This window comes from Corticium candelabrum, chromosome 3 (genome assembly GCF_963422355.1).
Source record: "Corticium candelabrum chromosome 3, ooCorCand1.1, whole genome shotgun sequence".
NCBI classification, from domain to species: Eukaryota; Metazoa; Porifera; class Homoscleromorpha; order Homosclerophorida; family Plakinidae; genus Corticium; species Corticium candelabrum.
The window spans coordinates 2,718,441-2,732,712 of record NC_085087.1 but is presented as its reverse complement, the minus strand read 5'-3'; the positions used below and the strand labels follow the sequence as shown (position 1 = coordinate 2,732,712).

The 14,272-nt window shown below is 43.1% G+C and overlaps 1 protein-coding gene and 1 long non-coding RNA gene across 2 annotated transcripts; both read right to left on the bottom strand.

Annotated features, from left to right (window-relative positions):
• Window positions 1-4,251: 4,251 nt before the first annotated feature.
• LOC134177190 (uncharacterized skeletal organic matrix protein 5-like) lies at window positions 4,252-9,999 on the bottom strand. The gene is made up of 3 exons (XM_062643947.1): window positions 9,899-9,999; window positions 9,484-9,831; window positions 4,252-4,670 (listed from the first exon to the last, which is right to left on the bottom strand). Exons 2-3 carry the CDS (start codon window positions 9,793-9,795, stop codon window positions 4,443-4,445), a joined length of 540 nt encoding a protein of 179 aa, XP_062499931.1. The 5' UTR covers window positions 9,796-9,831; window positions 9,899-9,999; the 3' UTR covers window positions 4,252-4,442.
• On the bottom strand, window positions 9,994-11,412 carry LOC134177192 (uncharacterized). The gene is made up of 4 exons (XR_009969449.1): window positions 11,260-11,412; window positions 11,101-11,187; window positions 11,007-11,033; window positions 9,994-10,036 (listed from the first exon to the last, which is right to left on the bottom strand). It is a non-coding gene; the product is annotated as an uncharacterized LOC134177192 (long non-coding RNA).
• Between the last annotated feature and the right edge of the window lie 2,860 nt (window positions 11,413-14,272).

The window sequence follows — 14,272 nt, the reverse complement described above, 5'->3', positions numbered from 1 at the left end:
CGTTGCCATATGAAGCTCCGCCCCATCGACGTCTAAGTACCTAATCGCTATACCACGAAATGTTCCCTAGACGCTTTGCATACCAAATACAATTGGCTCTTTTTACTAACTTTGTGGCTAGACAACAATAGAAGGAACTGCTTGACGTCACTGAAAACAATGGGACGGTAGTGTTAAGCTCCCTGTTTCGATCCTGATGCATTAAAATGACCAAAAAATGCGCTTCTAGACATAGGCCACTTGTATTTCTTCGCTCTGCATGCAGCTAGACGATATGACGTATGCCAAGGTTTGCAATATATTTTATTCCGAACTCGTGCTAACGTTCACACTCATCTGGCGCGAGTGATGTGATGGACAAGATATGTTTGTGTTGTGTTGGCACACATCGTAGATCGTGACTGTTACGCCTCATACATCGTGTGGATACTGTACGACGAACATCCGTCAATACAGCAGATTTTAGTAATGAGGAGTTTCTTGTTACTGGCAACGTGTTCGCACACTAAGTGCAAAGGTGCAATCAACCTTTGCCAGTGGTCGGAGGCGTGAAAAAGCAGATTAACAGCCAGACTGTGCAAGTAGGTGGATCAAGACTGTCAAGGTGTTAGTGATGGTGCTCCCTGACGCTTTTACACCTTGAAAGCTAAATTCTAGTTGGAGCTATACAACGCGACTAGCAGGCTATAGAGACAACTTGCGTGTGCAGTCACAAATGTAGAGAAAACAGAGCGCCTACTGAATCGACGAAGTCAAGCAGACCCTGCGTGACAGTCAGATCGACTCAAAGCTGCGCAATCTATCTACATGAGAGTCGACACTCCCAGCAGTTTCTAGCACGTCACTGCGACTATACCTACTAAAACAGTAAAGATATTGTACAACAGCAAGAAAGTTCGATCAAGCTACTGCAAGAGAACGCATCATGCATTTGGAGCCCTTGGTTTTCGCGTGCTAGTGCTGACCAATTGCATTAATTTTGAGAAACCGTGGTCATCATTACCACTTTTAAAGCTGAAGAGCCAAGTATCTCTGCAAGGAGCCAATCTATTGGTAGAATGCCGTGGCCAAGTTTCGCCCACGTATAGTAAAAGTAGAAACTGTCTGACAATGGCGGATCTAAGGAGAGGCGCGAGAGGCGCGAGAAGCGAGCGCCTGAACCTCGCAATATCGTGCATTGCACCAGTCGTGGACTACTAGTTTTAGTAGAGCTTGCGTGCGCTTTTTGTCGACTCCCATGTATCGTTTGAACCAACGTGCACGTGCATGTGTTTCATACATGAACTCGAGCTCTGGAACTTTAGATCGGCTCCGGGCGCGCAAGAGGGTCTGGGTACGAGGCTAGTTCGGATGTTGCGCGGACTTTTCACGAGAGGGTCGACCATCTTTTGTTGTAGTTTCCGTTGTTATATGTAATATGAAAACCATCATCAACTCGACCTCATTTGAACTGATGACTCTAAGATATTCCTAGAGGGCCAGCTGCGAAAATGTTGGACACGTGACTAACTGGTGACGTCATTACCGAACCTGACAGACAGGGCCTGTTCCTGGTGAGAATCCTGGATCCGCCACTCAAACGTCCTACTCGACTTTTGAACACGGGACTTCCCCCAACAGGGTATTGACGAAAATTTAATATTGGTTCAAGTCATTAAATATTTTTGTTAATTTTACTGTTACTAGAGGGTTGGCGGAACATTGGCTCACTCTACATCCTAAGTAGATTTGGAAGTTTGAAGCTGGTATGCATATCTCGTGCATTAATATACAGAATTGTGATTCATATTTCCACACTTTGCGTGATCGATTCACGAAAATTATCTTGACCGAGTCATCTTTGGTGCCCTTCGCGGTTCCCGCTTGTAAGATAGATGTGCATGTTGTAGCAATACAGTGACGTAGGAAGATGTCCACTAGCGAGGGGGCTGTACCGTGAATGTGATCATGAGTAAGCAAAAACTAACTCGCTTGCCCGATCGTAAACAGATTTACAAAAGCTACTGGTACAGAAAATTTCAAATCCCTACACTGAGCGGGGGGCTTCAGCCGACATCCCCTCCGCCGCCGTTTCCTACGCCGGTGAATAGTCACGCTTACTGGGGCGCTCGTACTGGAATATAGTAGCCCGTTTACATGAGAACTTCTATGCGGGCCAACCCATGCTGCATGGCTGGGTTTAGAAAGTATGTGCACGTAAACGCGGGCTGGGGCTTAGTGATTTCGATGGAAAGGAGACCTCGTTGGAATGATCATGCAGTGGTGTAACTAAAACCACTCCAACCTAGGTGAGCGGCATAAGTAGTTTGGGCGTCTTTGTAAGTAATCAATCTTCTGAAGTTGTGCATGCCAGGAGCAAATTACCAATGTGATGAGCATCTCAAGCAGATGCGTGACATTGTGGAGGAGAAGCACGAGGAATGGTGGTACATTGGAACGAAGCTGTGGATATCCCTGAGGGTCAATGTGTAGAGCCTACTCTTTCCAGAAAATGTGATTGGCAAACCAAACGCAACAATACTCCTGCATGCACGAAGAAACGCCAGTAGTCCAATTTCGATCGTCTAGCCATCACAGTACCATTGCTGCATGATGAGGTAATTGCCCAGCTTGACACACATTCGTTTATTGGAGAGAGTGGGGTCACTGTTGTCTGCTTGGTACCTCGCGTTCTCCATTGTGATATTCTCAAAGCTGAAGAGTCCAGGAGTTCTTCCCCAATGAAATGGATGGCTTGCCAGCAGGAATTTGTGATGACACTTTCAAAGCTGAGCTAGGTCGCTGAATTGACTTAAGTAAACCTGCACATGTTGAAGCACAGGTTGTCATCTCCCCATGCATGACTGCTCTACCAATGGCTGAATCATCTTCCTGTCTCACAATTGCAGCATTGCTATATATACAAATTGTTGGCACATGGCCAGTTACTAGTTGGGAGTGTGAGCGCTCAATTGGTTTTATGGGCAAGATAAAGTTAGCATTGCCATCCACGATGGGTCAGGAGAGGTTCTCTGACGAAGGCGCTCTTTTACGTTTATTATTCAACTCCTGCATGTGGACCACGGAAAGTCATCCAGTGATTTATGCTAACAGAAGTCAGCCAAATCATGAAGTATCGTATCGTTAGTTTTAATTGGTGTTTGTATCATTGTTAGTTAGTTATTACCTGGTGTTTGGTTAGTGATGAAATATGTTTACAAATAATAACTGTATACATGTATCACTCAGGCAAAGTATTATCATGATCTATATCAAATAGAAACTCTATCCAGTTAATCATCAACTTTCATGGTCATGCGCCACATTGTTGTTCTGTGAGATGGCACGGACTTTGATCAGGAAAGTTTAACGGAGCTTTTGTGTTGTTAGTCAGTGCATTTAAGCCGTTGTGCTAACGTTGAACGACACTGCTGTAACGATAGAGGAAAGTGTACTTTTGGTATTGTTCGTCATCCGAATTATCACGAGCCTGCAGAGAAAGCCAAAAGTAAGAACAACACTATAGAAACTGCGATATAAGAAAGTTTGATTTACCTCGATTAGTTGCGGAAAGTTCGTATTTGAGATCCTCTCGCATTTGAGCTATGGACTCAATACAACACTTAGCTTTGTTCGTACACATTGGTACAGTGAGTGCAGGTTGTCACTAGGACGTACCACGTCGTCCAAGGTAGAACGTGGGGTTAATGAGTCGTCAAAGTTTTGCTCAAGTAGTCCATCTTACAACACGAAACCTTCCTTAAACTTTCCTGGTCGCTTTCTAGTGTCGCTACTGAATTTCATCAGTTTGATACTTTCTTTGTACGCTATTTTTGCTCTTGAGCAATGAGATTTTGGAGTATCCGTCTACTAGTGTTGATCCTGGCAGGTAGCAAAGAAAGTAAGATCTTTTAATGCTGATTGTTCTATAGACAAGTATCGATAACTGAATTCTGACCGGCACGTGTATCCAATAGCTTTGCGTTTGGCTTTCTGAACGATAATGGTAGTAGGGATCGATCGGTGTAGCCTTGACAGCACTATTTCTGCTCGATCCCTATTGCTGTATATCTGATGTCCAATACGTTAGCATGTTGCAGATTAGGGATGAAATTTGTTGCAACTCGCGTTCGTCCAGTCGATCAGTTGGCGGAGTTCGCCCAAATGGTCTATCACTTTCCTCACTTGGCAATGTTCGTTAATTACTACTTAATTACTACTGTCTCTGTGGGATGAGGCGGCATAGGTAGTTTACTACTTGATTGCATCAACTGACAGAATGAGTACTCGATATTATATTTCACTTCCCTTTTTGACTGACGCTAAAAGCTTGCATTTATATATGTGTATCAATGAGAGCAAACGTACTAAATTTGAAATGTGCGTTATTGCAGCTAGCAGTTACTACATAACGGTAACTGACTTTCTAAACGTTCACAAACTGTGTGTAGTGTATAATTGTTTCAACGTGCCATGATGTAGCCAATTGCTCTGATGTTTACATCACCGTTGTCTGGTAAAAGTGTAGCATAGTTTCCAGCACTATTTCGGACTGATCTGTACCTTGTTCCAAAACCAAGGAAAGAGTCCGGTGTTTGACAGTTCTTCTCTTGGTTACCAATAAATCCCAATCGAGCTAGTGAATGTTTCGAGACGCTGTTACGGTGACTACTCTTTGCATTGAATCCTTCCTAGAGACAAGACGCAAGTGTCAAACGTGGTAGATACTTCATGCATGGTTTTAGTTTTATTCTATTTATTTAATTAACACATTATGTTGCAATCTACTTGTATCATAATATATCATTTACTACCGCGATACTGTGTGTGCAGACGCTCGAGACTTTTGCAGCAATAAGTATCTGGAATTATATATCGGACTTGAGGGACAGGTGTTGTTTATCATGACGTCATGCACAAGATACTGTGATACCATGACATCATGAAAAAGATAGTGTGATAACTGGAATTTATTACCCAATGCTCGGATTTCCTGGCTAAGGGTATAGTAATCGTTCGATGACCGACCGACCGACCGTATATATTGTTTGACTTGTTCAACTGATGGTAAAGCTCACCCTGTTGCAATTTCTTTGAAGTGACGACCTTGGCAGCAAACTTCTCCATTGCTTTCACCAATACTTGTGCGCATGTACTGTCCACCTGGCCTCCAGGTGTCCACACGGGGCTAGGCAACGAGCTCGCGCGTGGAGGTAGGTGTCGGCTTGGGAGGAGTGGTGATCACATTACGTGTGATCACCTCTTTGTGTTGTGCTATACGGGTCAACTATAATGTAGTTAGGACCATGTGGGTTGGGGTCCGGTCTCGGTAGCCTGGACCATGGCCGAGCTCCGACTTCCCCCGCAGCTTGGGAATCCGAGCCGGACTCTACTCACTCTAGATGGCAACGGTTTCCTGGGCAGGCGAGCCGTCACGGAACGGAAAAGCAACAAGAGAGAAGGTCCAGGTAAGAAGTTTGTTAGGAATAACGAGAATTCAAATGGAGTTTAACGGGACGGTTAGACGTATTTGAATTCACTTATTCGGCGCGGCCACTGCACGTGCAAGAAGGCGTACACGGTTGGCACCTGGTTTCGACGCGCAGGTGCATAGCTTACCTCGGTTTACGCGCGAGTAAGCAGTATCCGTGTCGGTTTCTTCTGAAGTGCTCCCCGCTTTCAGCCCTGTTGTCAGTGCTCTAATTTCTCGTCATGTCAACTCTCCGTGCATGCGGTCTTTGACTCTTTCACGTGAACGTGGAGTTGGATTGGGGTTCGGTCTCGGTGGCCCGGACTATGGCCGAGCACCGACCACCTGCGCAGCTTGGAATCGCAGCCGGAGTCCACCCACTCTACATGGCAACGCTTTCCTGGGCTGGCAGGCCGTCATGGAACGGACAGGCAACAAGAGGGAAGGTCTAGGTAAGAAGTTTGTTAGGAATAACGAGAATTCAATCATGCCTTTGATGTGAAGTGTTTTCGTCTTGGGCATACTCCCGAAATAATTTCTAAACGACTTATTCAACACAATCTTTTCCTCAACACGAAAGCTTTACACGCACTCACTACATTGTACATGTATACTAAACACACGCACGCACGCACGCAGACACACACTCACACACACACACACACCACACACACACCACACACACACACACACACACACACACACACACACACACACCACACACACACACACACACACACACACACACACACACACACACACACACACACACACACACACACACACACACACACACACACACACACACACACACACACACACACACACACACACACACACACACACACAGGATAAGAGCTAATCATGAACCATGCAGCTAAGTAAAGTTTCAGGCACGTAGAGTCATTCATTTGTTTCCATGTTGATCTAATTACAGTTTCATTACTTCAAATTTTATAATAGTTTTTATGTCTAGCAACTTGAGCAATAACTCCACTAGTTATATAATTAATTTAATTAAGCAAAAAAGTGGTAAAGATCTAAACATTGTAATAATCTAAATATATTGAGCTTGCCTATAGGTTGCAATCTTTATCTAAATAATAACTTAATTAATCTGCAGCCTTGTTGCGTTTGAAGTTTCCATCCCAGCAAGAGAACACACGGAGCTATGAAACTGCGATTTAATTAAACGGCATGTTTTTTAAACAATTAAAGTCTTAAACTCAAACGAAGAGTTTCTGTTACATCAGTATCAGTTATCATCATTTAACACAATAGCGAAAGGCGTGTCTCTCTATGTATATATATATATATATATATATATATATATACATCGTCGATTGGACAGATCAAGTTTCGTTGGAATAGGGTACTTGTGGTAAACGTCTGCACTAGACGTCTATTTGTCGTCGCGAGAAAGCCTATCAATTGTTGTTGAAGATGAGAGTGCAACTTTGTGTGCGTTGTGTTTTTGGCTAGTTGCAGTGATCACCTTGAGTGGAGCAGTGGTCGGTAAGTCGAGCTGGCTGTTGCAAAGTGCTTGGGCATGCGGTGCGTGTGCGGCATGCAGGTTTAGTGTTGATAACTTGCTGTCTCGGATTTAGCTCCATGTCAAGTGTCGCTTTTTGATACACCAAAAGATGTCGAGCGTTCGTATGATACGGTGCAAGACTAGTAAGAACCAGACTGGACGGTTTGCTCTTTTCCCATCTCTATCTGTTCGAAGAATGCTCGATCTTCAACGGCCTGCATGTGTATCTTGCTTTCACGGTATGATATCGTTTTGTTTCAATGTGGTCCGCTGTTCGTGCATGCTACGCGTTATTAGATAAGCGTGCTTCGTATAATTACGACGGGCAGCAGATAGTTGCACCATCGGTATGTATACGGTCTCTCATTCTAGCTTCGCGGCTAGAGCGGAAAATAGTGTGTGAGAAAGGGGTCGTACACCCGGAAGCTTTGTCTAGAATTCGATGTTTACATTGGTAATAACACTATCGACTTACAGCTTAGTCAAAGTTGCTTCTGTTCCTTTGTGGCATCCATTGCTGTCGGTTTGACTTCAAGCAGCTGCATGGTCATTGGATTGTGTTCAGGCGCGTACCTAGGGATTTGGGAGGTGCGAACGAAGCGACCCACATCAGTTGGAGGTCCGCTCGTCTAGGTGGCCATCGCCCTCCAATACTGGACGCTATGTAATGGGACTTCGTTTCAGCGACCGATGACCTAAGAAATTTTGTTAGAGGTTGTGGTTGAAAGTAAAAATAACATTGGATGGTGTTGCACTCTCTTCATATCCATTTTTGAGAGGCGCGGATCCAGGAATGGTGCACTTGGTGCACGTGCTTCCCAACCCAGTAGGCGTACCTTTATATATATATATATATATGATGACTTAAAACTGGCTTGTCTTTCATTTAGTCGTCTATACATCTATTTATAGTCGTACTTGAAGAAATAATATATGATTCACTCTATATATGTACATATATATATATATATATATATATATATATATATATATATGATGGCATGTCCACTGATAACAGTGATGACTCTCTTTAGTGTCCTCTGTGTCTCTGGTGGAATTTAACACCTGCTTTTGAACGGCATTCCTTTCCATAAGATTGACAAACAAATGACTTGTTGGTAAGAACAATTTGTTCTTTCCGTTTCTGACGTTGAGCTTGAAGACGTCTAATACGATTTTCTTCAAACTGTTGGAGTGATGAATGGCAGAGAGATCTCCAGTTTGTTCTATCACTGGATAGTTTCTCAAAATGCAGGAAGTCAATCCCACAAGATTTCATATTAGCCTTGATAGAATCTTTATAACGTAATTTAGGACCACCTTGATGACGATGGCCCTGTTCCAGTTGACCAAAAAGGAGTGTTTGGGAATTCTATCATTAGGCATTCGAGACATGTGACCAGCCCAGCGAAATTGGCATTTCATAACAAAAGATTCAATGCCAATGATGTTACAACGAGATAACACTTCTGTGTTGGGTATATAGTCAGTCCACTGGATTCCACATATGCGGCAAAGACATCGCAGATGAAAACTCTCCAAACGTTTGAGGTTACGACGAAGAAGGGTCCATGACTCGCATCCGTACAATAGAACTGATAAGACTACTGCTTTGTAAACTGCAACCTTCGTGGTCAGTTTGATTTCATGCCTTTGCCAGAGTCTGTTGTACAATTTACCAAAAGCAGCACTGGCCTTTGATATCCTATGAGAGACATCTGCATCAACAGTTGCATTATTCGAAAGGAAACTACCCAAATACTTGAAATTGCTGAAATAAGACAATGGGTGATCACCAATCATAACTGGAGGAGGGTTATAGTTTGAGCTTGGACGTGGTTGAAAAAGCACTTCTGTCTTTTTCAAGCTGATACTCAAGCCAAAACGTTTAGTTGATCTGTCTAAAACAGTTGACAATGTGTTGAATGTCTTCATATGTGTGACCAACTAATGCGCAATCGTCAGCAAACAAGAGTTCTCTCAGTAGACTCTTAGAAACCTTTGTTTTGGCTTGTAAGCGCCTGAGATTGAATACACCTCCAGTAGTTCTAAAATCAACTCAAACACCCTCTTGGATGTTCTTGAAGGCATCATTTAAAACCACGGAAAACAAAATGCTAAAAAGAGTAGGTGCTAGAACGCAGCCCTGTTTCACTCCGTTGTTTACTGCAAACATTTCTGACTTTGACCCATCCTCGACAACAAAAGCCATCATACCAGTATGAAAGGCTTTGATTATATTATATATATATATATATATATATATATATATATATATATATATGTATATATATTATATATATATATATATATACTAGCATGCATCTAACATTTTAACACGTTAGAAACGGTTGTACTGATACGCAAGATGAGGCACGACAATCTGACTGATTATTTGTTATTTATTTGTTCAGTATGTGTTAACTGCCATGACCTGACATGAGTGTCAAATATATAGGTGTTGGAAGCGTGCACGTGGAGCCCAAAAGGCCATACTCACCTTTTTGCAATTTCTCTGCAAAGATGTCCTTGGCAGTAAACTTCTCCACTTACTCTCACCAATACTCGTCGGCTTGTATTGTCCATCAGCAATAAGACTGTAGAGAGATGATGCGGTATAGCTGAAGGTGATCCATCTGGTCTTTCCTTTTATTTTCATTCCCAGACGAAGTTCAGTAAATGGTAGTGTCCAATATGAAGCCAGTTTCGTTTCTTTGTCATCCAAATCCAAGTTACTTGGTTGAAATGTTTCCTTGTTCGACCACAAGTTGCTGTTGTATTTAAACGTTTGCCGATTTCCATCTACCTTCATGATCAACGTCCAACCTTCACTCGCATCACAGAATACCTGTTGTAGACACAGAGTTAGTAACAATGCAATAAGCATCTATTTGAAAATATTGGAATACGCCCACTTGAAATGGTGGATTGTTACAAGATGGTCTAATCCAATATTGTCCATTGTGAGAAGATGAATTATACACGAGATGAATTGTGAGAAGATGAATTAACTCCAATTCACTTTTCAAATTAGTGACTTCCGACTTTATTTCCTGTCATAAAATCAATATCATTATGTCGTTTCTGTAGTATGTATGTATGTAGCCTACTAGTATGTAGGTATGTATTTATGGAGGCGGTCTAGGGCACTGGTCATGCAATAATGATTGCAGATATGAGTGCAAGCCAGCCTTATTAAACATACCTCTGTTTGCTGTACATCTGGTAATTGTCTTTGAATGCAATCCTTACTGTTGTAAGTGGTTGCTACAGCTGGAAGTGCATGGCTTCGTACCAATCTCATTCTTGATACTGCCCTATCATGCATACCTCTGTGGGGGTCGATAGGATAGCTCAAGGACTAATAGAATGGTAAAGCAACCATGGATTTGTGCACTGGGAACGCCCAAGGTGAACCCACTGCCTGCATGACAGTGACTGAGTGTGTTAAAAAATAGGAGAGACAGTCCAAAAATGAGAGAGAGTGGTAGAAATAGGGAAAGTGGTCCAGAACCTTACACTGTTATAGTAGAGTACAAATAGCTAGCCTCGCCCAGTAGTGGTGATGGCAGCGCCTCCGGGACTGCAATCCACACTGCGTCTGGGGCGAGGTTAACATATTTGGTAGAAACCGAGGGGGTCATGGAGCCACGGGCTTCCAATCAGCAGCCTATGGTCAACAGCTATATATATATATATATATATATATATATATATATATATATATATCATCGTGAAAACGAGCTACAAGTGGAAGAAAACGAAGAGCTTCAATCGACGACAGTGCAAAATTACACTTGCGTGCAGACGTCCTGGGTACACGAGGCTATACTTGCTGCGCATTGAGGTTTGCCCCCAACCTGGATGCCATTCCTACGGCAGTAGACTACTACACAACAGAGCCGAATCCAGAGGGGGTTTAGGGGGTTCAACCCCCTCTTCAAAAAATTCCTGAATCCTGCGCTGAGACTACTACACAAACATGTTGCAACTCAATCCTATATCACCTGGAGATACACGTACCTGCATCGTCACGTTCAATTCAGATACCTAAAAGGCAGCACCGACTCTTGAAAGCTTGGAAGCACTTCTACGGTGTGTGCATGACAGCGTTTACCATTCTATAGAGTGAATCCACGAGACAGGCTTCGCTGTCGACCTGATCAGCCTTCGTACTATGTTTGAAAAACACTTTTGCTAGCAACTAGACAATACAAATCAACAACTGCAGTTGATGTGATACGCATGGCTGTGTCTACCGATCGATCAACCTTACCGCTACGAGCAAAAGACGACAATCGGACATTTTCTTTAGTAGTTCGTTGTCACCTCGCAGGCACAAACCACAAAGCCTGTTCACTGTGGTCAATTCTCAACTAGAGGCACTCTGAATCGAACCACTGCAATCGCGTCGACAGGATATGCTGTAGTAGCCTCGCCCCAGACGCAGTGTGGATTGCAGCCCCGGATGCGCGTCCATCACCACAACGTCAGGTATGGTACCGCCTTTCTGGGCGGGAGTAAGTATGTAATCAAGTTCTTCAGCGCGTGTCATACTAATGTTACTAGCTAGGAACTAAGCTTTTGATGGGACTTTGACGTTGTTCTAGCCTCTGTACTTGTCGATATTACGATTTTAGGCCGCTGTCAAGCGTTGCTAAGAGATTACAGCTACGGAAGAGAGCGTAGCGGTGAAATGGCAGATCAGAAATGGCACTTGCAGTGCATCAAACGCCTTGAACGCGTACACAGGTTCTCAGTTGAAGCTGCAATGCGTCATATTCCTCTACTGCAATGCATTGGACTGCTGCCTACATACTGCACGCTAATTAGCGAAGACGCCACGCGACAGTCGTTTCCTGTAATCTACTACGCCGACAAGGTACACTTGTAACTGACACTAATCATGTTCCTAGGGACATGATTAACGCTGACCGCAAGGAGCGTTACCATACCAGACGTAGTGATGATGGAAGCGCATCCGGGGCTGCAATCCTCACTGCGTCTGGGGTGAGGCTAATGCTAGCTAGAGGCGGTGCTTTGCCATGAGACAGCACGGATTTCCCGTCACGTGCCCGCATGTCGTGTATTATTATTACTGTACTTTCATTACATAATTTACCCTACACTATAATTATTACCCTAGCTCCGCTTCCGTCTGTTTAAGTGTGTACGGATATCTGTAACACGCCGATCGACACGACGACACCGCATTTCATTAGTAAGCAACTTGGTAAAGTTATATTACGAACTAAAATTCGCAAATTTATTTACATCGATTAATTTTACGGTTAATAGCAACGGGTGCATGTAAACACGTGCTATAGATACTGCCTCTTGCATAATTATAAATCCACCCTACTTGTTGTACATTTTATTGTGTTTTTGACAGCCTAGTCAGTGACAGAGAAGCTTCTACGTTATACTTTCATTACAAAATTATTTGCTGTTTATCTGAGTCTAGATTCAAACCCCTTCACACCTTGACTAGAGAATGTAAAGTTGCCAAATTGGGGGAAAACATCATTATCTTCCTAAATCTTGTCTGCGCATGTGCTGTAAAGTGAATATTTTATCATAGTAAACAAATTTGTGGCGTTTAGTGTAATTGGTTTATAAGCAAGAACTCGTTAATATGTACACACTACTATCTAACATTTCGTCCAACCGCCGTTAGCTCTGCGTATCGCTTCTACGCGACGCGGAAGACCGTCAACTATAGTCTGTACAAGATCAACAGGAATTGACGCTCACGCTGTCTGCACTGCCGCCTAGAGATCGGCTGCAGTTCGAGGGTGCAGACGATTTACCCTCACTTTCAGCCAGAGCCACAGATGTTCTATTGGATGGGCGTCTGGAGAGAAGGAGACGGCCACTCAAGAACAGTGACGTCATTAGCACGAAGCGACTCTCTCGTCGAAAACGCAGTGTGGAATTTTACGAGGTCGTCGAGCGTTGAGACCTTTCTCTGACAGGCGTCTACTAATGAGGGAATGTGACACAGGCCGGCCAGTCACGACAGTCAAGTCTGCTTGAAGCTCTCGCAGAGTGACTTGGCGATCTCGAAGAACAGCAAATTCGCTAAGTCGGTCAGTTCGAGTTGTTGTTTTTCTACCTCGGCCTGGTCTTCTTTTGTAGTCGCTGCTGCCGTTTTGAAGGCGTCTGATGACATTTTGAATCACTCCACGAGAGACTTCTACAACTCCTGCCACTTCGCGTTCTGACAACTCGTTCTCAAGATGGACTTCGATTTCTTTTAGAGTCATGTGGTTGCACTGCTTTCTTTGAGGCATGATTACACATGGACAACGCAAAGAATCGATTCTACGACGGAAATTGGAACGAAATGATAACTGAACTGTAGGGTTGCCGACGTCCGCCGCTCTGTGAGCTCCAACAGAGTATAAAAACAGGACAATTTGGCGCCATTGTCTCAACTTGCTCTATTCTGAGCAATCACAGAATGTAACCGGAAGTAACGAATTTAGGAATTTCTACGTTATACAGTAAGAAATAACATTGAAGCCAACAGTTTTGCGTCTTGTAATAATTAGTGCATTGATTTAGTGCTTTTGTTTGTTTTTTAAACAATTACAGATCATAAGAACGAGTTTGCTACGTCATAAACTATTTGCTTTTTTGCTGCCAAACAAAGACAAAACGGCAATTTCTAGCAACTTGACGATGAATTTAATGTAAGTTCTTTCAGTAGTAGAAAGCATAGGAAGGAAACTGTTTAATTCTGGCAACTTCAGCTTCAATTCTGCCAACTTCCACTTCCAAAAGAGCAACGTCGATTTTAATTCTGCCATTTTCAATCTCAATTCTGGCAAGTTTCGTTTCATTTCTGGAAATTTTCGCTCTAAGTATGGCAACTTTCGCTTTAAGTCTGGAAAATTTCGTTTCAATTCTGGCAACTTTCGCTTTAATTCTGGCAACTTTTGCTTTAATTCTGGCAACTTGCGCATTCCTTCCTAAGACTTCGCTTCAAAGTGCTACACAGTGTAAGTCGCAAATCCTGGTATTTTGCAAACCTTATAACTTACTAGATATGTCGCTTCTTACTAAGTTAAAGTTAGCAGTAATGTGTGGCACTCGCGTGGTTAATTGCAACATGCTGGGAAATTCATAAGCGAAGCAGAAGTTAATCAATAAATGTGTTGATCGATAGCATTCTTGTCAACGGTACGCTAAGGGTTGGCCAAGAAATTCTTCACTCTCAGGCAAATGTCATGTTTCTGGCGCATTGCTCAAATTAGCTATCGACCTGAAGAGGCTTACCTAATTTA

What these genes read in the sequence shown, in the direction of transcription:
- LOC134177190 (XM_062643947.1), bottom strand. Translation starts at nt 9,795, where the DNA reads ATGAAGGTAGATGGAAATCGGCAAACGTTTAAATACAACAGCAACTTG. An exon ending in TGCAGAGAAATTGCAAAAAG is followed by an intron (nt 4,671 to 9,483) that starts GTGAGTATGGCC and finishes TCTTGTCTCTAG; the next exon opens with GAAGGATTCAATGCAAAGAG.